This window comes from Ammodytes marinus, assembly GCF_949987685.1.
Source record: "Ammodytes marinus genome assembly, chromosome: 8".
NCBI classification, from domain to species: Eukaryota; Metazoa; Chordata; class Actinopteri; order Uranoscopiformes; family Ammodytidae; genus Ammodytes; species Ammodytes marinus.
The window spans coordinates 21,303,323-21,330,108 of record NC_137212.1 but is presented as its reverse complement, the minus strand read 5'-3'; the positions used below and the strand labels follow the sequence as shown (position 1 = coordinate 21,330,108).

Genomic DNA, 26,786 nt, shown 5'->3' with positions numbered 1-26,786 from the left:
ATAGACAAGATTATATCAAATATTGGCAGTGCCAATTGCAAAGAAACTGCTGATTGATCTAATGTAGTCTGCACAGAAACACTTGCATATGTGTCAACTAGTTTTGTCATCACCTCAGTAAGAAATCCTAAGATATTTGTAGTTATTATTATGGGTTAACAAGCTTTGAGGCAAAGTTAGAGCAGTTTGTATACCTATACCCTAATTCCTATTTCCAAACATCTATGTTTAAAACATGTACTGTGACAATTGGCTATACAGTTTGAATAGGAGAACAAGCAGACACAAAACCTAAATGTTTAAAGGGCTTTTTTGTCAGTATTTTAAGCAGACGGGGGGTTTCAAGAACAGAAGGCTGCAGGCCGAGGACTTTTAAAAATACAAGAAAGTGTCCTGGCATCATCATCATCATCATCATGTTGTAGTGCTGACATGGATTGTGTGATTCATGTGGGATTTCCCTAGGTCTCCACCAGACCTGTTCATGCTGTCTGGCTGTAGCTTCTCTCTTTACAAATATTTTCAAGGGTTCATGATTTTGATGTTGAATCTCCTCATCGGTCTACCATTTGAAGTAATGTATGACTTCGCGGTTGTCATTTTCACGCGGTTCAATATGAATTCGCTCCTTCATCATCGGTGCATTCATGAGCAGCAAGTTTGGTTTCCCGGCAGTGGAGACGTGGAATGTTATGGTGTGTGTGTGTGTGTGTGTGTGTGTGTGTGTGTGTGTGTGTGTGTGTGTGTGTGTGTGTGTGTGTGTGTGTGTGTGTGTGTGTGTGTGTGTGTGTGTGTGTGTGTGTGTGTGTGTGTGTGTGTGTGTGTGTGTGTGTGTGTGTGTGTGTGTGTGTGTGTGTGTGTGTGTGTGTGTGTGTGTGTGTGTGAGAGAGAGAGAGAGAGAGAGAGAGAGAGAGAGAGAGAGAGAGAGAGAGAGAGAGAGAGAGAGAGAGAGAGAGAGAGAGAGAGAGAGAGAGAGAGAGAGAGAGAGAGAGAGAGAGAGAGAGAGAGAGAGAGAGAGAGAGAGAGAGAGAGAGAGAGAGAGAGAGAGAGAGAGAGAGAGAGAGAGAGAGAGAGAGAGAGAGAGAGATGTTGTGCGCTTGTGTTGTGCTTTCTCAGCTGTTCTTTCTGGTTTTAGACACTCCCTGCCATGTGAGGCATGCAGAGAAAATGTAAGTCACGGGGTCAACATGACTAATCCGCCACCTCACACACTCTGCGCCCTTTCTCATCCTCCATCCCCCCAAATGATCATGGCATGCCCACTGTGACAATTTTTTTCCTCGATCTGCCCACAATCAGGAAGCTAAGGCAAGCCCCCTTTGACATTTTATTAATAGTGTTGACTAGTAGCGAAGTGGTTTTCATTAGTCGAAATGTCATTTTTAACCAGTGAAAATGTTGGTATAAGATATTGTAAAACTATTTTGGCATGTTAAAATATGTTTTTATATATGCAGAAATGTATCGAAACTGATTTACAGATATCTTAAATGTAATGATTGATATAATACATTTTTGATAAGTCGCCCTTAATCACAATATTCATTTGGGATGTGTGAGTCATTTGTTGAAGTATTTGGGCGACTTTCCACAGTGTCACAGTTTGTTTACGCAGTTCATCAGAGCTCTGTTGGAATATCCTCATAGTGAAAGGAAGCACACAGTTGGAGCACATGGACAGGATGTCTATCTCCACATTGCTGGTGGTAACTCCAAAACACGAGCCAGATGTTTATTTATATTAGAGTTAATAAGCTCCTCTCTATGAAAATTAATATCCCTCTTGAGAGTATCAGTTGATAATCAGAGTAAAATCTATCACTGACTAATAACTGAAATGGAACACAGGTCACTTTAGCACTGCACTGCAGTGGATACAATCATAGTGTGGATTATATTGATCGCTCAATTTAAACACACAATTGAGTTTAAATTCAAACTAACTAAACACATTTTTTTTACTAAGTTATATAAGATTAAAAGTAATTAATGCATGTTACATATGCACATCAAGTATATTCAAGTATATATTTCATGTTTTTAACTAACCGAACAGATAGATTAAGACAATGACTTTATTTAAAACTTACTTACAGTTTTGGGTAATTGGTCTTTTGCTGTGTCAGTACAAAACAGTGTGTTCCTTTTCCAGGAAACTTCCCCAGAAAGAACAGTTTCACATTAGACCCTTTCTTGGGACTTACTGGGAAACCTCCTAAAATAACTCTCATCGGCATTAAGATAAACAATGGAGACTTTGACAAAAACAAATTGGGGCTTCATTTAATTTAGGCAAATACATCCTTTATCCATAGTTGAATTTGCATGGATGGATTTATAAGAGGGGGAAAATAATCTGTTGAATAAAATGCTACAAAGGATGGACAACCCCTAGCACTGTGCTTTAAAATTTGTAATTACTATGGTTTCAAGCTGAATGCTTCAATTTGCCACAGTGACATATGTATGCACACCTGTCTAGGCTTAGTCTGGGTCATATGTGGATCTAGAGTATGCTACGTGAACTTTTATTCAGATCATCAGAATGAAAACAAGACTTACTGGAAGACAAAACACCAGAACTCATTCACTAACCACAATGGCTAACCTCAAAGAGTGAACAGCACTCTGCAAGCACACACATTAACACACCTACTGTAATACTCTATATTCATATACTGTACGTACACATGTGCATAGGCACGTTTTAGGCATATTCACAGCCTTGTGTTCTCTCGCTGCATATACTCTCGCTATTGTTCTTTCTCTTTGTGTGTACACACCCATACCCATGTGCAAAGTACACTTCTAGGTTATTAGTTATTATTATGCAAAAAGGTTTGCATTTACATGTCTTTTAAGTTTTGCTTTTTGTAGAATCCCAAGCACTTTATTTGCTAAATGGGAAAAATCTTACATAACATTTTGATATTTTGAAACTCCAAAGTGATAGAATTTTCCAGTTGATAATAATGAGATCACATTTTTTATTTCCTTTCGAAGCTACAGTACTTGAAGGGAAATATAGGGAGGTTTTGATACGCTTAAAGTTTCTCTGCCTCTTGGTTTCATTTTAGTGGCATGGAAGATTACCTTGTTTTTCTTGATGATTGTCTTGTTGCAAGCCAATCATGATATAAATCAGCTGTTACTTCCTTGTAAGAGGCTTTAACACTCACGCTCATTTGGATGGCCTGGTTTGAAGGTAAACGTTCATTTCAGAGGTAGTTAATGGATGCACTGTTATCCTTGGGAGTGTGTGCTCCACCCAATCCCCCTTATTTTTAGTTTTCAACCTTTATCTATCCTGTATTGTATAGTAACTGAAGAAATATACTTTATAATCCCTAAAGGCAAAGATAAGACCTACTGCACTTTTGTTTACATTTCCAGCAACACATTGTGTCAATGCATGTGGATAGTGTTTACGAAGCACTACCACTTAAACTGTTACAGTGGAAAAACTATTTCATAAACAGAGGATGTTTATCTGACACGACGAGAATTACCTGCACAAACCATTTTTTAAAACTGGAATCAAAATCAGATTTAGAAATTAAATCAGAATTACTGAACACGATTTTAAATGTTCGCTTATGGTCTAAATCAGTCACATTACGGTTGTCCCTAGGCTGTTGCAAAACAGCAAGAGTACATAAGCACATGTGACAATAAGACTGCATGTGCCTGTGAGAAAACTGTGTTTGTGTGTTGCCAGTGAAGCCAGGCATGGATCCTTCCTTCTTTAGGCTGTTAGGCAATAAAGGGTGTCTGTTTTGTGTGTTGGAGTATTCAAGCAAAGCTCATCAATGATTCATCCCCCCTGATTAACCTTTGTTTCCCACCAGCACACACAAATACGCACGCATGCATGCGCGCGGACACACTCTCTCACACACACACACACACACACACACACACACACACACACACACACACACACACACACACACAACACACACACAAATAAACATTATTCACAGGATTCCCACTCATACCTCTATGACACCATGGACAGGCGCCATGCCGCCTCTGAGTCTGACTCCCCTTCACTCCAGCTGAGATGGACATTACAGTACCTTACCATGCTGGCTTGATATCACATATTCCTGGAACTGGGTGTGCAAATGGCCCCTCTATATAGCTTGTAAAGGAGAAAAATCTCAATATTTCTGTTTTTAAATACGACAAATTCCTCAATTAAGAGGTTATTGCTCCTTTTTTTTTGGTCAGAATGGATTTGGATTTGCTGTAATAACCCATTGTCCATCAGATTCCCAGAATATTCTTTTTTTTAAGCCTCTAGTGCCAGTAAGTTGAAATTACCATTTAAGAACGTATTTGTTTGTAATTGTGTACAGATAGAAGTAGTGTGTGACGCCTGAAAGACTTCAGCTGTGTCCTTGTTATTTAAGATGTCTAGAATGTTTTTATCATAGCCTCTGATGGGGTCCATGTGGAAACTGTAAGCGTTGAAGTCAAATCTCTTTAAATGGTGATTAGCACAACAGAGCAGAATTAATAATGAAATGTTTTGACATGCTGAATCTGTTAAAGTCCGCTGGGATCTGCATATGCATTCTCATTAGTGACACACTGCCCGTATTAGTTCATTAATTAGACAGCTTGTTTGCTTCCACCGCATAAGCTTTTACACCTCTAAGCTATAGATCATTATATTAATCAGTATCCATTGCTAGAACAGCAGACTTTGAAATTGAGCCTGTGCAGACAAAATAAAGTATGAAGTAAGACAGGCAGTTCGGCAGGGAGTCAGTCTCTAAATATAATAATCATTAAATAGTGGCCCGGGCCCATTAAACATAGCGGTAAGCTGCAGGGTGTGAGAAGCGGCCAGGTCCGGAGCGCAATACTGTTTACACTACAAATGCGGTTGAGTTACACCATGTACAGTAAAACGGGCCCGACTGCCAGTAACTCTAGTCACTTACCAACAAAAGCATCATTTTCCTCCCTCCTCCCTCCCTCCTCTCCCCTCCCCTCCCCTCCCCTCCTCTGCTCTGCTCTCTCACTCACTCTTCAACCACCTTTTTGAGCTCGGAGGAACCAGTCCACAATCACTATGACAAAGACACTCTATGCAAATACCTGGCCGTCCTGGTGAAGCAAGCAGGAAGCATGTTTAAGACTCACCCGCGTCTCTGTTTATGAGAGTACCTAGAGTTTGTATGCCCAGACTAGTGTACCTGCGCTAGAGACAGATGAGTGTGTTGAGAGCCAGAGAGAGGAACTGTGTGGAAGGGCTACTACTAGTGACAGTCCACTGTTGTATAGAAGCGCTCCAGCTGTAAGGTGAATACCAACCCTTTTTGACGAACACATGGAAGAGGCTGTCGCTGTAAGGGATTCAAGGTGAAGCAGGAGTGTATGTGTGTGTGTGTATCATACCCCTCCATACTGCAGCGTTTGGACCCATGTCTCTCACGCAGCTCTGGACTAAATTGTATTCACAGCTGGGACGACCACTTCCCAAGGTACTGGTACATCTCACTTCTTTCTCGTATGTATCACGTTGAATTGCCGCTGTTGTTTTTATATTTAAGGATTTGCTGTTATTTTGCGAAAAAACACGTGTTTTATTTTTGATGTCGTGGTCAGTAATTGAAAACGGTTGGATATTGTAATTGTTACAATTCGAAAGCTGTTTGTGGGAGGAGTTTTTATTGTCTTTATCAAGGATCGTTCAGATAACGCTAGCCAGCATTTATGGCTGTTTTTTTTTATTTTAACTTCCTTGAATGAATTTACTTGAAGTACTTCCTTATAATTACTACACACATGCAGACAGGCCTGTGATTCTCTCTTTTTTCAATGCATTTTCTGGCTGGAGCTTCATTGGAATTAGTATGTTTTTAAAATTTAAACATGAAAAAGATCTGTCAAAATCTATTTTACAAAGTTCTTAAATTAGTTTCTCATTGCTGCTTACCAAGGCTGTTTTCCAGGACAAGGACTGCGCCACATGCAAGACTAAGGACACATTTTAATGGAAATCTTTACTGAACTTTATTTTAGATTATTTTAGAGTAGGACAAATAGAAAAACATCCTCTATCTTCCCTGTTTATTAAATGCTTATATGCTTACCATTGCAACATTAAGAGAGAAAAATGCCAAAGAAGGTAACGCAGGCTAAGGATTTGGGCTCACTTAAAGTTTTCCTGTTCGTCTCTCAGCAAGTTAGACTGTAATTTCCTTGCTGGCAGCCCAGAGTTGCCAGCTAGAGGTCCTTTGAGGCTCTCATTCCCATCCAGGAACTATGACAAATGATTGTCTGCATCACGCCTTGCTGTCTTCCAGTAACTGCTTGAACCTGATACCTTGCCAGACTAAATAGCACTCTTGTCTGTTTTCCGATTGGTTATTGAATATGGGCATTGTTGTACCACTCTAAATGGAGCTGCATTGTTTGTTTGTTTTTATTCATCATTCATAAGACTACACATACTCTGTGAAAGTGTAGCTCTTATTAGATGAGTCTGATGACATTATTGGTGCATGGCTTGTTGAACTCACTACCACAGATTTCTGATTAAGTTGATTGGCTAATCGAGTCATGACAGCATTTATTCCTTCACAGGAATTTGCAAGATTGCAAAATCACTGAATTAAACATTTTTTTTACAGTCCTGTCTGTAACTTGAGTCTTAAAGGTAGAGTTATCTGTTATATGTTTCTTTATATCCTTTTCTTTTTACAACAGGTGGCCTTAGTTAGTCGCTGGCAGTGAAATATTTCAATAGATATTAGCTGTGATTATCAACTTACAGATCATCTTGTAGCCTAGGTCAATTCTGTTTCTCTCTGACAAGCTGACTACATAGTATGTTGTCTCTATACAACATATGTAGTGAGTATCCATACGTTTATCATTATCTGGCCCTCTAGAGATACCTTACTAATGCACTTTCAATTCAAACGATTGGGGACATAACTCACAGTCCTCATTCAGGGCAGAAATATATTAAAAATGCTTATCTGACATTTACATGGAACCCACTGACTCCGTCTTTTTAGTGGAAAAAACTGTGAACCCATCACTTAAGGACAGGGGTGCAGCCGGGCCGCCTCTTGGTGGGCACATGTTGTCAGTTTCCTGGTATTACGTTAAACCTCAAGCATTACCCAGGCGTGCAGCTTACGGGAAGTGAATAAACAATGATGTGTGAGGAGTGAGTGCATGGGGGGATGGACTGATGATGAGCCGTGGAGAGAATAGGGGAGCGAGAGAAAAATCTAAATGACGAGTGCGAAAAACGCAGGTTACTTATTCTGCTACTAAAGGTTGCTTTGTTTTGCGCCTTTACCAATATCTTATTATGTCCGCATTAATTAAACACCACATAAGTGCCAATTAGAATTGCAACAGTTGGGGGGCGCTCGTGGTGTAGGGGTTAGAGCGCCCTCCAATAGAGGCACAGTCTTCAGAAGCAGCCCACCACGGGTTCGAATCCGTGGTGGTCGTTCTCTGCATGTCATTCCACCCTCTTTGCCCCATTTCATCTCTGTCTCTCCAAACTGTCTAATAAAGAATCCTTTGGGCTGCAAACCTTACAGCCTCTAAAATAATCATAGTGTTATGTTAACGCCTTTTTGATAAATTATCAGATCAATTAAATAAGTGTTACCAGTGTCATCTCACGGCGAGAAGGTCCTGATTTTTGGATCTGGGTTCGGCTAGCTGAAGCCTTTCTATTTAGAGTTTACTTTTTTGTTACTGTATCATTTTTGTCTGCATTATGAGCGCTGCGGTTTCACCAAACATTTAAAAAAGACATGCAGTAGTAGTTTAGGTTACATGGCTACTAGAATTTGCCTGTAGTGTATTGTTTTTCCCTGGGATATATTGGCACAGTGTCGAGCATGAACCTGCTTCACATTTTTCTTCTTCTTATGAACAATGATAAATCTAGAGATTCCTCCTCCAAAGAAATGAAACAACAACGAGTAAACAGCAACGAGTCCACTAGAGTCACAGCATGATAGTAGTCCATTGATCACAGGTGTGTCATGCACTTCACAAAAATGTTTTTTTGGAAGTTGGGCCAGAAAAAAGCAGATATGATGAAGCATAATTTCTTGGCACTTGTCATTAAGAAACCCTAATTTTGAATTTCGGTTCATCACACTGCAAGTATACAGTATATCAACATGAAATCTTCATTCAGAATTTTATAACACTTTATTCTCGAGGCCATGTTGCATGAGACTGTTACTAATGACAGCGTTGGTCTGTGTTGCAAGTGTGGTATGTTGAAATTTCGGCAAAACTGAGACGTAATCTTGTGTCAACATCCCCCCACACATCTATTTTTTCAGCACGTAAGTTGTTTCCTCTGTTTCCTTGATTTCACCAACAACTTTTTCAGAGGTTTGCCATATTTTTTAGATACATGTTGTTTTTGTTTTGTCTTTTGTTGGAACTATCAGTTAAGGATGTTGGGTAAAACTATTGAGACATGCCTCTGTGAATGCCAATTTATCCTCCTGGCACCCTAATGCGAGTGGCTTATCGAACCACGACAAAAACATAGCAGATTAAATCTGCCTCACCGTTACTCCTCTCTCTTTTTTCAGCTTTTTCCTCTTGTTATTTTCATATTCTCAATGTTTGCTACTTTTCACTTGTCACCCCTGCTTGTTCTTTGCTGAATTTGCCCGGTAGATGTATTTGCTGGTATTACCATTTGCATCATATTCAGCATTGTTAGTTTGTAGTAGTCAGCCCAGCGCTTTGGGCTCTCCTCCTACACACAGCTAGTAGAACAGTTCTTTGAACCTGCTCCGTCATTCGGATGCTAGCTGGGACACTTGACATGGCATCCTTTTTATTTTCCAGAACATATGAAAACACTGGAAAATTTCAGGAGGCTTTTACGCAGTAAGCTGTCCATGGCATGCTTTTACTCAGACTTGGCACGATATGGAATGCTTGCCTGTCAGGAGGTTCATGGACAGGGCATGCCGCTTTGATTGGCCTAGGATAGGTGGTCAGTGGTGGACTAGACTCAGATGTCTGTCAATTGACAAGGAGGACACAATATTTACTTTTCATCCCAAAACTATAAGACTATAAACATAATAAAAAAAGTATCCTGTTTCTTATAATTTCTCAGACCATCCCCCCCAGAATTAAATTTACATATTTAATATCTGCACAGTTATCAACATGAATTTTTTTTAACTAACTCTCATTATTTGTTGTTGTAGATCACACTGTTTTATTGTCAGTTTTGGCATGACAGGAGTCCTCATTTACGCCCTTTGTGGTTTGTGGGACAGCTTAAAATGTGGTGAGCTGTTTTGAAGACCGAGACTGATTCATGTCTGTTGTCATTTTAATCAATTTAAAGGTGGAATCAGCAATTCTGTTCTGACAACGCTTGTTGTCAAAATCAATGTTGTCCAAATCAGTGGATATCTCCTCAGAATCCGCAACCTCTCAGTACAGTGTGTGCGTTGAACAAAAGAAATCCGGTGTAAATACACAGCCTAGTCCTGTAAAATGGTAAATGCGAAAAAAGGGTAAAGGTTAAACAAAGGGGCCCACCGTAGCTAGAAACATGCTGTTTACAGAGCTTAGGTTGTGAATTAACACTAGATTTCTTTTTGAGCGTACACACATTACTCACAGGTATCTTCAGGTCCAAAATTGCAGAATCTACCTTTTAATCCTGAATTCAAAAGAGGTCCAACTGCTACCAGTCTTCTCAGTAGCAATAGCAAGTCAGTCAAAAGGCTGATATACCAAAAAGTCAACGTCTGCTTCAAGTCTTTGAAAAGGTCAAAGAAAAGGAAAAACTTAGCGCTGGTCTATTGGAGTCACACAGCCCAACTGATATGTCAGGGATGTAAGACATGGAGACAGCTCGGCATAACATAATCCAGACAGAAAGAGTGACACCAGTGCTAGCTTTTCAGTTGCTGGCCACAGACCCAGCACAAGAAAAGACACACCTCTAAACACACACCAGACAGACACAGATACAGACACACTAGCCATCCATCAAGTTCTGTTGTCCGCATGAATAAGGTCTGACCCCAAAGGGGAGAACATTGGGTGGGGGTTGTTTTTAGTCAGCTGATCATAACGATGGGATAGCTGATTAAATAAGCCTCCGCCCCACCAGCCCACAGAAAGACTTAAGCCTTCAATGCAACTTCTTACACGAACATTTTGCCCTAATGAGAATCCAAACAACAGCCAATGCATTTTGGCAGCATTTGTAGCCCTCAGAAATCTGATTGCGATTTAACTCTCAAACCCTCCTACAATTACATTTTCAGGCTCAGGCAGGATTTACAGCCATACAGAATAATAAAGGAAGTAAAAGGACTAAAAGAAAGAGACGCTGATAGGGAAGGGACAAATGGTGGCAAACGGTTGGCTGGGAAACAAGGGGATGGAGTTTAAAATTGTGAGTTAGTTCATTTGAGATGTGCGTTTGTTTATGTATGTGGGTGTGTGGCTGGGGTAAGTGGGAGGCCAGAGTGACTTGTTTCCTGGCCTTGGAATAGCATCCAAGCATGCAGTGTGTAGGAGGGGAAAGCCCTAGGCCCCTAGCCTGGCCTTGTGCTGAGGCAGGTTATTGGGTTGAAACAGGATGTGGCGTAGGACTATATACACTATTTCTTCCCTTAAGTTTGCTTTTTGATATCAGGGGTTAAATGTTAGCGTTTAATATGTAGCCCGCCATAACGTAAAGGCTAAAAAAAGCCATTTCTATCTAAGTAAGTAAAATAGTAAGTAAAATGTATTTATAAAAGCACATTTATAACAGTTTTCACTGACCAAAGTGCTGTACATAGTGCATTCAGTAGGCCAACATGGGCCAACATGAAGGTAAAATAACAACAACAACAATAGAAAAAATAAAGATAAAAGTACAAAATACATATAACCCGGACTTCCACACACAAACATATACAGTAGTGTAGAAGTCAGATAGCTAATGGGAAGGGAAAGCCAGGGTGTACAGATGGGTTTTAAGCCTTGATTTAAAGGCAGTAATGGAGGGGGCATCACGTATGTCAGGTGGCAGTTGGTTCCACAAGCGTGGGGCAGCTACTGCGAAGGCCCGGTCACCTTTTTGTTTTAGTCTGGATCGGGGGATGTGGAGAAGACCCTTATTGGAGGATCTTAGGGTCTTAGGGGCTGAGTGGGGGTGTACAAGGTCCGCTATATAAGATGGGGCCTGACCATTGAGGGCTTTGAATATCATGAGAACTGTCTTGAAAATGATCCTATGTTGTACAGGCAGCCAGTGAAGGGAAGCAAGAACGGGTGTGATGTGTTCCCACTTTTTTGACCCAGTCAACAGTCTTGCTGCTGCATTCTGGACTATTTAGAGGCGTGATATGAGGGACTGAGGGAGACCAAGGTAGAGGGAGTTACAGTAATCCAGCCGTGATGTAATGAAAGCATGGATAATTATTTCAAGGTTGTGATATGATAGGGAGTGCTTTATTTTAAAGATGGTTCTGAGCTGGTAGAAGCTGTTCTTCACTACGGATGAAATTTGCTTTTTAAAGCATAACTCAGAATTCCTTCTAAGGTTGATTCAAGACATTATCAACCCTTGGCTTGGTCATGAACTGTATCAAAAATAATTGGAGGTCTTTACAAATGGACAGTCAGTAAGAAAATAAATGATGTCCTGTCCTGTGACGTTGCACCAGTGACAACATGTCCACATGTCAACTAACTGTTGTTGACATTTCGAGCATGTCAAAGAGAATTCTGGTGAGAAGTAGCAGCTGGCAAAACATGTGTGTCACAGGAGGCATGTGGCTGTCCATGTATTCCCCTAGACAACAGAGGAATAAGCGGATTTGACCATACCAAATTGGAGAGGAAAAAAGGTGGTTAACACATTCGAGTGTTGACAGCTAGTGGTCTATGTCCTGATACACTCCTATTGATGGGATTTGTGATTAGAAACCAATTCCCTTTTATTATTATAGAGCAACATTTACACATGTACACAGGCCATGGAGATTACCGTACATGAGGTTAACCAACAGAAGCTAGAATTCCTTCTATTGTACAGCATGAGCTTATCATAGGGCCGGGTCCTGTCATAACCAGTGTCAATGTTGTCAACCGTTGAGTCTGTATAGATAGCATCAATAAATGCTCTTCAACAGTTCTGTAAATTCTAATATTTATTTTATCTTGAACGTGTTTCTTAGCAATTATCTCTTATGATCAAGGATCCATTGGATCTTTTTAGAAGGAGAGGTATTGCGTGAAACTGTTTCAGATTACTCACACTGTGAATACATCTTCTATAACAGATGATGTAGCCAGGCTGTTTGTGGGCGGTTTATATCTAGAAGTGTTTTTCCAGGTCTGATTCTTAGAGCTGATAACCACCATCTTCAACCACAAACACCTAGCAGCTCCGCTGGCGTCTTGTGAACTACAAGGGAAGCCCCTGCCTCTACTTGCTGCCTTGTTTCACTGCTGTAGGCTTTCATTAGTCAGTAGAGAGATAACTGTCTGAGTCCAGACATTTGAGATGAGGTTTACCACATCTGTGGACACATACTGTAATGTGATGTACGGCACCTGCATGTTTGTTACGCTTCTATACAGAGCCTCCCACAATTAATCTGTTTGAGTACAACACACACACACACACACACACACACACACACACACACACACACACACACTCTTTATTTTACCAATTCCCGGAAATTACTATAGTGACTTCAAGCTGACTTAATTTCCTGAAAGCAAATTTGAGAGAACTCAACATACTTGAATTATATATTTTTCAGCAGAGAAGAAGAGAGCGAGGGAGAGAGAGAGAGTGAGAGGCAGGATTAGTAGATATTCGGCTCTGTGTGTGCTGTGGAAGGAGCCAGATTGCCATCAGAGCAGTTGGAATTCAAGCCTTATCTCTGCTTGGCAGGGCCCAGTCTTAGGAACAGTAGATGAACTAGCCCTGGGCACGGGCCTGCCGGGGGACCAACACTGCCCCCTCTGTTACGCTCTGCTTAACAACTTGATTAGCATGGTCCTGAGGTCGGCCATGTCTCGGTTAGCACTAACCAACCTGTATCAGGACTGTTGGTCGTTGTAATAGCAACACTGCATCAGCACAGTATGTTCAGTTACAGGAATTTGCATTAACTGGAACACCTAGAAGTCACATTGTAACACAGCACATATTTGCATTACAAATTTGTTTAGGACTATTTTCAGCTTCAGATTGAATTAGTCTATTATGATGCATTTCATTAAAGCAATTAAGAGTTAACCGGTTTCATAACCAGTTACTACTGTAGTCTGAATAGGAAAGCTCATAACTTGAACTCTAACTCAAGTTAGGCTGTATTTCCATATCAAGTCTGATAAGGTTTTTTTTTTGTAAATACATTTTCTTGTCAAATCCAAAATTGTTCTTAACAGACTCTTGTGATAATTTCCAGCAAATGATTTTGATTTGCTTTGCTGCAAGAAACAAACATGGTGAAATACATGTGCAATCTGTGTGTTTCCACAATTAATCTTCCGTTGAATGATGTCTCTGGTGACACATTGTCCCTTGTCTGTGCTTGTTGTTTATTCATCTATCCCCCTCAACCAGCAGAGCAAAGAAAGGAAGGAGGGGAGCAAAGGGGTGAGATAGGAAAACACACAGCCGACAGGATTAACAAAAAAAATGTAGAAAGGGAAAAGTGCTTGACAGTGACAGTTTATACTGTATGTTTGGGACTGGTAGAAGTAATATTTTACAGGGACCCTCTGCACATCTTCCCCCTCAGTCTGCTTCCGACAACAGCCTTTAGAGAGCCTGTTTTACGGGCTCATGTCTGATCTTGCCCTCAGAAAGCAGACACACACACACACACACACACACACACACACACACACACACACACACACACACACACACACACACACAGATAAACACAGGGAGAAAAGGAAAGAGAAAGGTAGAGTGAGAGAGTAAAAGAGATAGGCATAATCCTGGAACGTCCAGCAAACGCTGATAAGCTGAGTGCTGCACCCTTTTAAAAAAAAGTGCTCCTTTCAATTTACAAACATCCACCTCTTACGGTCAGCAAGCTGTTTTTCTAACCTCAGATGGCAAACACAATAACATACACATGTATCTGTGTCTGTGTGCTGTAAGCCACCCCCACTAGGCCCCATTCCCACATGATGTAGTCATGTTTACACTAAGAGCTCCATGTCTTGTCTTCTCATGCCTGTGAAACATTTTCAGCTGAACTGTGAGTAATTGTTAACAGACAGTTATGACAGAGGTCAGCACAGCTTCTCAGCATTAATCAGTGGCAGCATATTGCACAAAATAGCTATTTTCTTCCTTAACATTTTAGGTTCCATGCTTCAACCGTCTTAACAGAATGACATTTTTGTTTTAGTCCAGAAGAATCAACCAAAAAGGAGGAAAAATGTCAATGGAAAAAGTTTACACATTGAATAGAAAGAATATACTGAATGTACAGTATATCATTTTAAAATGTAATATGTTTTTTACAATATGTAATATGTTATGATGATGGATTTTGCACATTATGATAATGCATATGATATGACGTTATGATAATGCAGTTCAGTGTTTCCCCTACCATTATACAGGCCTGGCGGCCCCGCCAGGCCAAGGGGACACCCCGCCAGGCCAACAGCAGCCTGACTTTAAAAAAAATTAAAATATTTTTTTTTTTTTTTTTTTTTTTAAATAGCCTACATTTTTCATTGATTGCGTAATAATCATTTGCGAGCGTCTGCGCGGCACTGTCGGTCTACCCCTCGTGTGTGCCTGTCTTTACAACCTCTCGTTTGATCATCCCATCAGCTGATCTGTGCGTCTGCTTGTGTGTGTGTGTGTTTGCTCACGGCGGGCGCGATGCGCGTGTGCATTCGGTGCGCACTTGTTATACACGGAAGCCAATGAGCAGGAGCATGACTAGCAAGCAAACGCAGAACTAGTGGCAAAAATAAAACCAGCGCCTGCTCCAGACCCGTCGCCAGACCTCAGTCTTAAGGGGGGCATATGAAATGCATAGGGGGGCACAATTATTTTTAGCCTACAGTACGTAGCCTATATTTTTAATAGTCCTATTCGCGCAGCACGTAATCATCACGTTAAACTAACCAACAGCGGTAGCCTATAGCCTACAACATCAGTCCTCATAATTCATAATTTAAAGCAATACATTACATAGAAGCAATGTTATGAATATCCATAAAACACTTGACTATTCAACAACATATTCAATGTAGCCTAACACCAGACGCATATCTCAAACATTGCATTTTAAAGCAGTCAACAGAGGGACACACACACACACACACACACACACACACACACACACACACACACACACACACACACACACACACACACACACACACACACACACACGGTAGCCTACTTTGAGTGGAGGCAGGGCTGTGCTCTCTCCAGTCCCTTCTATCAGTACAGCGGGAGGCGGCGTTTCTCCGAGCTCAACCTCCTCATCAACATATCTTTCGGCCTCCGGGTTCAACGCAGCCAGTGCGCCAATGAGCTCGCTACTGCGCTCTCCAAAACGCGCATCCATCTCTCCTTGCACAGCATCAATAACACTGTAAAATACTCTTGAACTCAGTCTTTTCGTCTATGTCACTTTGTGACGGACCAACTGTTTCCTCAACTGCAAATCCGCGGAGGTTCTTGTAAATTGTGCGTCTTCTCGGCCGGTCTCCGGCACAGCCTCGATGGCCGTGGCTGGAGGAGCGCAGAGTTCCCACAGTGCAAAACTGTGGCTTCACGCAATCAGAAGTGTCACCGCGCTGAACAAGTCCATAATTTCGGATTGTAGTAGTCTGTTGTGCGGCTCGAAAAGTGACAACAGTTTGACGATCCGATTTGGCAGAGGAGACTGTTGGTGGGCTTTTCAACCATTACCGAATATCGATTATGATGAACTAGAAATGAAATAGTAAGCCGGCGAAAACTCATCCAGCTTCACTTTCAAAAATGCGCGGTAACTGTTGAGCGGCTGCATTGACGTATTACGTAGGCCTACGTAGCCTTACTTTCTTTTCAGTAAGGCCGTGATAGGCTGTTTCAGTGTAGATAGACTCCCATCAATCAAACAAAATCACACCATTGTTTATTTATGTTTTAAATGTTTTGATGATAAAGAATGCAACATTAGTATTTATCAACACAAAATTAGCTACTATGATAGTATAAAATAAAAATGAAAGTAATTTTTTTTTGAGAGATCTGTGCCCCAAGTGGGGGGGCACAAGCATTTCTGGGGGCGGGCCCGGCCCCCTATGGCCCGCCCATAGCGACGGGTATGGCCTGCTCTATGGAGATATTAAGGACTCAGTAACAGGGACGTTGAACAGGAAAAAGTGCTGAGCAAAACTTAGAAAGTTAAAATCGCTACGTCGCCGTGGCAACACACCCAATCTGTATCAACAGCAGAGACAGCGCAGAAAAAAACGGCATGCTCACGTTTCAGTAAGTTTACAGAAGTGCCACACTGCTACTGCCTTTGACATATTTTCAAGGGACATATTAATTTACTTATTGTTTTAACTGTTAAGTTATCTTGAAAACAGCTGGCTATTGTAGCCCTATTTCTTTGTATTTTCAAAGCTACTTTATTTTTATGTTTTAAATTGAGAAATAGGCTAGATGAAATATAATGGTCAGAATAGGGAATTTGCCTTATGTAGCACACATGTTGATAGGCTAATCATGATGTGTAGCCTATGTTAATTAATTTATTTTCAACAAGGCTATTTGCATTAAAAAAAAAATCAATAGGCTAGCTTCAAGGTGAGGTGATACAGATTATTCCAGAAATACTAGACAGGAGCTGTCTATATTAGATCTTAGTGTTTATTGTTTTTTTTTTTAAATCCACGTGTTTTTCTTGAATAGTTTACATGGCTTGTGTCTCCAAATTATTACAGAAAATAGTTATAGGCAGGACTCATGACAGCTGTTTACAGAGCACATAATTAATCAGATTTCACCTCAAAGTGCACCAGATTGATGCATTTAACTTTAAAAATTATAAGGTTGTCTTCTGCAGGGGCATGCCCCCAGACCTCAGAAGGTCCATTCTCACCCAGCAGGATCTAAAAATCCTGTGAGAAACACCACATGTACAAACGTACTGAATGTGAAAGCATAACCCTATGCACTCATTTTTAACGGGCTGTCAAAAGAGGCTCATCCCAAATGGGGTTCGTTTTGGTCAATTTCTTCTAGAAATGTGGTACGCACGCGGCGCACATACTCTTTATCAGCTCTTACCACCGGGCCTAAAAAAAATTCTAGGGGAAACACTGCAGTTTGTTACATTATCAACAAGTTATTACATATAAGGCTCTAATAAAACAAAATTGTAATAACATAATGCTTCTTTACATTATCGTCTCTTACAAGGCAGCATCACAACTAATCATTTACCTCTGTCTCTGGACCGTTTTCACTTTGAGTTCCCAATGTTTACTTCCCATAGAGATAAAAGATCAACATGATAGTAATGGACTTTTTGTTTAACAAAAAAAAACATCAAGCAGCAGTCTCTCCTGGTTGCCTGGCAACTGTTTGTGCTAAACTAAACTAGCTGCTGTTGGTAAATTTAAACGTGCAAACAGTACAGATACTACACTATAGTGGTGCAAATCCTCTCATCTAAGAGAATAAGCATATTCACCTTATCCAACATGTGTAACTGTCCCTTTAGGTGAGGTAAACAGTGAAATGAGATTGCTGAATTAGAGAGATTGGCTCTCAGGAAGTATTCCAGGCTGCTTCATGGTTCTCTAGACTGTGGAATACTTCATCTGTTCTGTCCCCCTTCCCAATCACTCAATCCCTATCTCCTCACATCCATGTTTATAAGTCTCCGGGGGCCCTGGGGTGCCTGTGAGAGGCTAGTTAAAGAGCATGGCATGGTAATGGCATGGAAAGGATATGAATAGAGGGGCGACTGGAAGGCAGCCATGTCTGAAATGACACACGCACCCAGACACAAGCACTCTCATTATGCCTGCCCCTCGCTTTCTATTTGACTTGCTCACTCTCACACATCTGTGTGTGATTAGATTTTGTTTAGGCTACTCGTGTTTCTCCCAATAGAGTGCAGCATTGGCAGAAACCCAGAATGAATTTGCCCCCGTTCATTGTCTGCGGTTCCGTCCCATCCACACTCATTTCACACTTTTCATTTTCTATCATAAAGAAATAATAAAATGTCAATACGCTTATTATTCCTTTACTGCACAACCCGTCTGCTATGTCTGATATGGGATATATGATTTCAACTTATAGTGATGATAAAGAGAATATTTGGAGAGGCGGTTTGGCTGTGGTTGTATACATTGGTATTGATTTTGAAATCTACATATACATACATAAACAGTTCCAATAGTAAACTATTTTTAATCTGCAGAACGTAAGAAGACATGCTGCTCTGCCCCACGTGTTGCCTTCTTTTCGGAGATTGAACTTAACACCCCCTGTTGTTTTCTTCCTTTAGGACCTGTCCTGCATTGAAGACCTCTCCACCAACTCTCTGTTCTCCTCTCCGGCTGACTCCCTGTCGGAGTATGCTGATGCTCAGTCCTTCATCAGCACAGAAACCCTGGACGCAGTTCCCACCCTCTGGGACGTCAATACTAGTACCACCTCCACACCAGCACAGAGCCAGCTAGAGGTAACAAGCATCTACACACCTGGCATAACCACAGACACTGATTACCGTTGCCACCAACTCCTCTTAAAACCATTTTGTCTTACAAATCTTTTTCAAATCACATGTATGTGAGGAGGTGGGCACCAAGCACCAGCAAGCAAGCGTCAAATTGTCTCTTTTTTTTAATAAATGTATTAATACAGGCCGGAGATACACTTAGCACATACAAGCTTTGATGACAAGAGACAAAGAAACAACAACATTTGAAGTGAAATAAAAAATACATACTAATACATCAATTATAGCAATAGAAAAAAAAAGTTAAGATTGTCTCTCTTGCTCTGCTCACTGCCACATTTCACTCTTAGATTCATAGTGTTGCTGGGTTTGTGTACTTCATTCTTATGAAAATACCGCCAAAGCACCCAGGCATCACTGCAATATTTACACTCAAAACAATTGTTTTCTTTTATCCTTATTTATTGTGTTAGCCACATATTTATTGTGTAGTGAATTTGAGACACTTTGTATCAATTTGGCCTATTATCTCCATGGGAAGAAACAACTGGTTGCCTTCATCAGTTACTGAATGTTTCAACCACGTCTTCTGCTCTGCTAATCGTTTGAAATTTATATAAATTATGATTTAAAAAAATGTCTCTTACTACACATCTTTATTTGGCTTTTACACAGGTATCACTATTCAATTCAACAACCACAATATCTAACAACTGAACGCAGAGGTTTGAAAAACACAGTCACACCTATGGACAAAAACAAGCCCGTAGAATACCAACCATTTGTATAGATAATGTGAAATTGTAGCCAGTGCATAGCAGGAGCTTCAATCCCACTGGCTAAACATGACGGACCGCTGTAGATACACATACTGTAGTGTATAATATTATAATTTTTTAAACGTACTACTTATATTTTCAAATATCATCTTTGTTCTTGATGTACTTTCCCTTCAAGGAAACTCATTGAACTCTAGAACATCATGGTCTCCAAGTTGGTGATCAGAGTAGAGCAACTTCTTAAATGCTGTTCCTGTGGAGTCCTCTTTGAAATAGTCCAGGGATATCATTTAGACATGTATCAGAGCCTTCTGAAAGCCTTTTATGTTTTCCTTTTCATTCTGCCCTCACTTCATCCATTATATTTCCCAGACACACATAGCTTTATCTGCCTTTTGTTGTTGTTGTCGCTGGCTTTTCACCGCCAGATGACACATTGCATTTTTGTTGAGTGCTGCTCCGTCAGACATCCATGCCCCCTGTGCCCACACTCTCACATGCATCTCACATCTGCAGACAACACACATACAGTTTTGTATTCATGTTTTGTTTTTGTTTCTCTTTTCTTATGCATTTGGCACCATTTTTTATTTGTGTTTTTTCATTTCCTCATTTTTATGTTTTGTCGACAGCTAAATGGCACCGGCAGGTTTCATGGCTTGGCCAGTTTGGATGATATAACTGCTATTATCAGCACCCCACCTTTAGGAGGATTCCAGGTAGCCACACCAACCTCTCCAACCTCACGTTAAAATGAAAACAAGCACTCTTAACAAGATGAGCCAAATCATTGGCCGTTCTCAGTAATGCAGATATGCAATAAATGTTATGTGTCTAATGTGCAGCTGCTCTTGCCCTGTGTGTTAGCAACATAACATGCCTTTAATCTAAGACTGAGGGCCACATTTTGACAGTGCAGTTCATTATGGTCATATCATGAGATGACTGAAATTGTAATGCTTGTGCCTTCTTTGGCAATTCTGCAACACTGTTTCATATTGCATGCACAGACAACATATTATTCCATATGCGGAATTGTCTTTTTAAATTGGATATTTTACAAGAATAGAGCCAGTGTAATATTGGCCTGTCTGTCAAAATGGGACTCTGTGCATTTTTCAATTTCTCAGATAACATGAATCTGACGTTGTGTGAATATTAACACTCTTGCCTGTCTACAGTAACAAACCATGTTTCAAAGCTCTCATTCCTGCTTCTTCAGCTAAATGTGTCATTGTACTGTTGCACTGAATATACCTAGATGGGCTGTGCTAAATTTCTACCGACTACCTGCCTGCTGCTTACAGTCTCTTTCCTAACTCGGTTTTTGCCTAATCTGAAAGTATCACCCCAAAATGTGGTTGTTCAGTGATGTCATTCACATTATCCAATAAAGTGTCTTTGGCGCCCTAAGGCTCCAAGAAGCCAGCCGCCGCCAGAGGAAGAGGAGGATGCCGATGAAGAGGAGTCAGAAGAATTGGGACATGTAGACACATATGCTGAGTACAGACCTTCCAAATGTAAGTCACCAGACTGAATGTCAACACATCCAGCTACCTATTCATTCATGTACATTTGTATGCTCAATATGACACGGAACTCATGCAGTTTGCCATTAAAGGTGCACCATGTAACTTTGGGTTTGTCAGAGTAGTGAACATTTTCTAAAGACATTTCTAAGCCACCTGTAAAAAGTGGAAAATCTACCTTTTAAAAGTTAATGTTTCAATGTGGCTGTTTAGAGCAGCAGGGCCCACAGAATTGTTGCTAAACATATTCAAGTCTTACATTTGGTTCCAGGTGCCTCAAAATACTTTTGTTTTCGATTTATGACGATATATAAATTCACTATTAAAAATGACATGGAGTAAATATGCTTTCTTAAACTAACTGCAGGTGCGAATGTAAACAAATCCCCGACACCCGAAACTGCCTAGTGCACCTTTAACATGTTTCCAAATGTTTTTTCTCTTCTTTAAAACTGCTATTCTGTTTTTTTCCCCTCTCTCCAGCCACTATAGGAATTTCTCATCCTGACAAAGTGGTGGAGACCAACACACTCTCCAGTGTCCCTCCTCCTGACATCACGTACACCCTGTCTATCCCTGAGTCAACTGTTAACTGTGGCCTGCTGTCCGCTCTGCAGCTAGAAGCCATCATCTATGCATGCCAGGTAAACACACAGGCTCACATACACACAGTACATAGAGCACTTCATTCATTTGTGTAACTATAACTGACACGGTTTTGAGTATACAATCATCTTTGTTCATGTGTTCATGCTCTCTGTGCCTCCGTAGCAACACGAGGTCATCCTTCAGAACAACCAAAGGGCAGGCTTCCTGATCGGAGACGGGGCAGGGGTGGGAAAAGGACGCACAGTGGCAGGGGTCATCCTGGAGAATTATCTAAAGGGAAGGAAGAAATCACTATGGTAAGAGAGATGTACCGATCTTGTAGATAAATAAAACCAGTTTGAAAGCGAAATAACATCTGTAGTTTCACTTTGGTGTCACTACTTTTATATAATTGCGTTTTTTTACCAGTAATTCGAGAGAATGTATTATAGCATGTGGGAGCAAGTTTGTGCAGAAGCAGGCTGCTGAATTACATCACTTTCTTTTCTGTTCCTGCCCTCAGGTTCAGCATATCCAATGACCTGAAATTCGATGCAGAGAGAGATCTCAAAGACATAGATGCAACGAATATTCCTGTGCATGCCTTAAACAAGGTGAGTCCGGCTGGAATTACAATGACAGGCTGAGAAAATGTTGAAGTTGTATGTGCGTACGAGCAGAAAATAAAAAGCTATACTTGGTTACTGCTTGTCTCTTTAACTTTTCATCCATATCTTAACACTCCTTTCCTTCAAATGCTTCCTTCTAATTGTAGATTAAGTATGGAGACACAGCTACCTCAGAAGGAGTCCTGTTCGCGACTTACTCTGCGCTGATTGGAGAGAGCCAGGCAGGTGGGCAGCACCGGACCAGAATAAAACAGATCCTGGATTGGTGCAAGTCAGATTTTGACGGAGTTGTATCCTTTCAATTCAACAACCTCATTATCTAACAGTTCTCTAAACAAAATGTTGTATTCGATGTGTTAGCGTTGTTTGCCCCTTGACTCTTCCCCCTTACAGATTATTTTTGATGAATGCCACAAAGCCAAGAATGCCACATCTACAAAGATGGGCAAGGCAGTGCTTGACCTGCAAAACAAACTGCCTCGGGCCAGAGTGGTGTATGCCAGTGCCACAGGTAGGCTCAACCACAAAGTGACACTCATGCATGTAATGCAATACAACGGAGGATTTTTTAATTGTAAATTTTTCGTCATGTCTGCACCCAGGTGCCTCTGAGCCAAAGAACATGATCTATATGAGCCGCCTGGGAATCTGGGGAGAGGGCACACCCTTCAGAACCTTTGATGACTTCCTGCACGCCATAGAGAAGAGGTTTGTAGGATGACTTGTTTCAGAAGTTCCCTCTAAAGCTTCATGTTCTATGAGAACCTTTTCAATCGTGTGACTGCACATCCTCAAATCGCTGTGCTTATCGGAAAAAAACACCTAACCTTCAGTTTGTGGTAATGTCTGGTTGATTCATGATTGAATTATGTTGAATAATTGATATGCTGTTTGTATACAGAGGTGTCGGTGCCATGGAAATCGTTGCCATGGACATGAAGGTGAGCGGAATGTACATCGCCAGGCAGCTGAGCTTCTCCGGTGTGTCTTTCCGCATCGAAGAGATCGGACTGGACAGCGATTTCAAACTGGTCTATAACAAAGCTGCCAGACTGGTGAGCGCATAGGCCTTCTAAAAAAAAAATTAGAATGAAGTGGCGGTGTCTATGATCTTTGTGTATGCTTTGGGAAATGAGTGGGAAAATTGACCTTCTGTAAACCTGTGTCTAGTGGGCGGAGGCGTTGAAGGTGTTCATGGTTGCGGCTGATGAGCTGGGCTTGGTCAGCAGGAAGTCTCTGTGGGGACAGTTCTGGTCGTCTCACCAGCGCTTCTTCAAATACCTCTGTATCGCTGCCAAGATCCGCTGCCTGGTAGAGCTGGCCAAGAAACAACTGGAGGCCGGAAAGGTCAGCACAATACACTCTAACATTGAAGCATATTGTATGGCTTATCTAGAAGATTATTATTGACCCAGACTAAGATATACTGTATGTAGGAAATGAAGGAATTGCAAAGATGTGATCTTTTTTTACCTCTAGTACATTCATTGTCACAGGTACTCAAAGCATTGTATTGTTTTTGTTTAGTTTTTGTTTATTTTTTTCTTCTCTTTTTCTTTTTTGTACTTGATTGTAAAAGGATTTAGTTGAGGCCATTTAAGTTGTTACAAAATTCCACAAGGATATTATAATATGTGCCATGGTGATGCCAGCAATGTGTCCACTGTAGAATTCACTTGGTAAACACATTCGATCCGTTTGGTTGTTGATGTATATTTGATTCTCTCCCCCACAGTGCATCGTAATCGGGCTGCAGTCTACTGGAGAGTCGCGCACCAGAGAAGTCCTGGATGAGAATGACGGGCAACTCGATAGATTTGTTTCCGCAGCAGAGTGAGTGGAAATGATTATTTTGTCTTTTTGATTTTCCAATCTTGAGGAGAAAAGGTTCTCACCACATAAATTCTTTTTAAAAAGATGTAGGCCATGCTATTCAGGTCCTCAATTAAACCAAACAATCCATTGAGTTCTTAGGAGCAACTAAAATTAACAAACCATTCACCCAGGGGTAGAAAAAAAGAAAGAAAGGGCGGGTACGGGTGCTGTGTGTTTTGAACTTGTTTGACCCTAAACCCCAGACAGACATGCCTGAACGTCTGCGTATATTGGATCTCACACAACATTTTAGTCTGCCTGTCAACACCTGACAGCTTTAATGAGGCCAAGTCAAGAATGTAGAGAGTGTCTTACAGCATCATCTGCTGTGTTGTCCTGAATGCTCTGCTATCATAATAAAAGTTTCTCCTCTTCCTCTTTCCTTCAGGGGAGTATTCCAGTCGCTCGTAACAAAACATTTCCCTTCGGAGAAACAGAGGAGAGAAAAGCCGCCGGGGATTAAGAGAAAACGTGAGTGAAGAAGTTGCAGTGTGTCAGATCATGACATCATGTGTACGCCCCCCGTCAATAGTAGGAAAGAACAGTTCCTGTACTATGTTTTTCACTTGTACTGTGTATAGCCAGTGCTGAGCTGACATGGTAGGTATTTGCCCTGCAGACAAAATTCACAGTGTATTTTTATATTCTGGCAGCCTTGATTTATAGTGAAACACTTTTTATTTTCCACTTGCAGTCTGCAGCTATTTCTGGCGTCTTATTGAATGAAACTCCCAAAAACAAAATTGTTCAGGTGTTGTTCTTGAGTTGTACTTTTTGGATTCTAACTTTTCTATCATTGTGTGGCTTCTATTCAGGGAAGCCCAGGGGTCGCCAGCACAAGGTACCCAAGCACACAGTGGACATCGGCGGCGTGATCAACATCAGTGACGACAGCAGCACTGACTCGGACGGCATGGACACGGACTCCAACTCCTCACCAGACTCCATGATGGACAACGATGATGTCATCTTTGTAAACCACACTAGCATCCAGACAGGTGAGGAGATTTCCGTCTTTCTTTCCTTTGTGTAGTTAGCAGAAGTTCGATTAAGTATCCAAGACAGTTCCAAACCGGCCCGCGGCATAGGGATTAGGGAGTAAGCTCTGGTGCAACTATCAGAAATGTGTAATGTATTAACCACTTAACCTTAACCATACTGTGAGCCATACATAATAAATGTACAACAAAGTTACAATGTTATAAAGTGCAACGCTGTGCTTACCAGCATGTCTCCTCATGTGTTATTAGGATCTCATCGGAACAGATTTCTGTCATTCAAACGACTCTAAATTGTGGTTTAAAACTTTAATTGTAACATCCAACTTATTAAAAGTGGAGTCAGCGATTCTGGAGAATCTTGTTGCCAAAATTACTTTTTATCAAATTGAGTGAATATGTCCTCATGGTCCTCTACCCGCCCTTACTGTGTGTGCGCTGAAAGAAAATCTGGTCACAGACTCGACCTTTGATCGGGTTCAGGTCCATGTATACAGTTAATAGGACAGGCTCAGAGGGGCACGGGCATGGGTAGAGTCGGGCTGGATGTTTTTGGAGCCAATCTAATCTCTGTTTGTCAATAGGAGTGATGTTAGAAGATCAACTAAAGGCAGATTTTCTGACCTTTGCCGGTGTGCCCAGTCTCGATCAAACAGAAGCAACACACCTACCTTCCTTCCTACTACTCAGTAGCTGGCACTGTAGCCTCCTATGCCCTGTTATTGTTGTTGACTTATGTTGAGCTTGTAAGGATTAAATATTAATGTTCACTCTGCTTTCCTATTCACAGCCAGGATAGAAGAGATGAAGCAGAGCCTCCTCAACAAAATATCTGTGCTGGGAAAAGAACTACCTCTCAATACTTTGGACGAGCTCATCGATAAGTTTGGTGGACCAGATAAAGTCTCGGAGGTACGAGTCTTAGAGACACTAAACTAAAAACTCTCTAGCCACGGGTATCTAATCTAATAAACCTTATTAGCCCAAATCTAATAATTAACAATGTGATAAATATTTTCCCTTCAGATGACTGGTCGTAAGGGTCGTGTGGTGCGGCGTCCTGATGGCAGCGTCCGCTATGAGTCACGGGCTGAGCAGGGTCTCACCATCGACCACATTAACCTCAAGGAGAAAGATCGCTTCATGGGCGCAGAGAAGGTCAGATATTACTGACTGTACATCTGTAGCTTTGATGGAATATACTGCTTTATATACATTGACAAAAAAAAATGTGCTCCACCAATAATCCTAAACCTCTCTCCTCCAGTTTGTGGCCATCATCTCAGAGGCAGCCAGCTCTGGGATTTCCCTGCAGGCAGACAAGCGAGTGAAAAACCAGCGGCGCAGGGTCCACATGACCTTGGAGCTGCCTTGGAGTGCAGACAGAGCCATTCAACAATTTGGTGAGTCAGGAGATGTCATCTTACAATGGGCCTTTCAGTTGTAAACGGGGGTAAAAGCTTGACAATTGAGCTAAAAATGTAATTAAAGGTGATTCTGGAGAATGCCTGTTGTCGAAATCACTTTTTGTCACAACCGGTGAATACAGTATATCCTCATGATCAGCTACCTGTCCGTACTGTGTGTGCGCTGAAATAAAAAAAATCTGGTGTTACTGTTTATACACAGCCTAAGCTCTGTAAATGGTTATGTGCACAAAAGG

At 41.1% G+C, this 26,786-nt stretch overlaps 1 protein-coding gene across 2 annotated transcripts in view; it reads left to right on the top strand.

Annotated features, from left to right (window-relative positions):
* Positions 1-26,786, top strand: part of sbno2b (strawberry notch homolog 2b) — a 67,860-nt gene that overhangs the window by 29,654 nt on the left and 11,420 nt on the right. Inside the window, exons 1-18 of one of the 2 annotated variants that reach the window (XM_080032006.1) lie at positions 5,237-5,495; positions 18,552-18,728; positions 20,137-20,223; positions 20,919-21,024; positions 21,517-21,677; positions 21,805-21,938; positions 22,145-22,235; positions 22,397-22,540; positions 22,644-22,761; positions 22,853-22,958; positions 23,152-23,305; positions 23,421-23,597; positions 23,986-24,083; positions 24,514-24,596; positions 24,941-25,123; positions 25,914-26,035; positions 26,150-26,281; positions 26,391-26,526. In XM_080032006.1, the coding sequence (XP_079888132.1) occupies positions 5,436-5,495; positions 18,552-18,728; positions 20,137-20,223; positions 20,919-21,024; positions 21,517-21,677; positions 21,805-21,938; positions 22,145-22,235; positions 22,397-22,540; positions 22,644-22,761; positions 22,853-22,958; positions 23,152-23,305; positions 23,421-23,597; positions 23,986-24,083; positions 24,514-24,596; positions 24,941-25,123; positions 25,914-26,035; positions 26,150-26,281; positions 26,391-26,526 (2,269 nt within the window). In that variant the 5' untranslated portion in view covers positions 5,237-5,435. Of the gene's footprint in view, positions 1-5,236; positions 5,496-18,551; positions 18,729-20,136; positions 20,224-20,918; positions 21,025-21,516; positions 21,678-21,804; positions 21,939-22,144; positions 22,236-22,396; positions 22,541-22,643; positions 22,762-22,852; positions 22,959-23,151; positions 23,306-23,420; positions 23,598-23,985; positions 24,084-24,513; positions 24,597-24,940; positions 25,124-25,913; positions 26,036-26,149; positions 26,282-26,390; positions 26,527-26,786 lie in introns of those variants that run through there. The other variant, XM_080032005.1, reaches the window with a different exon arrangement.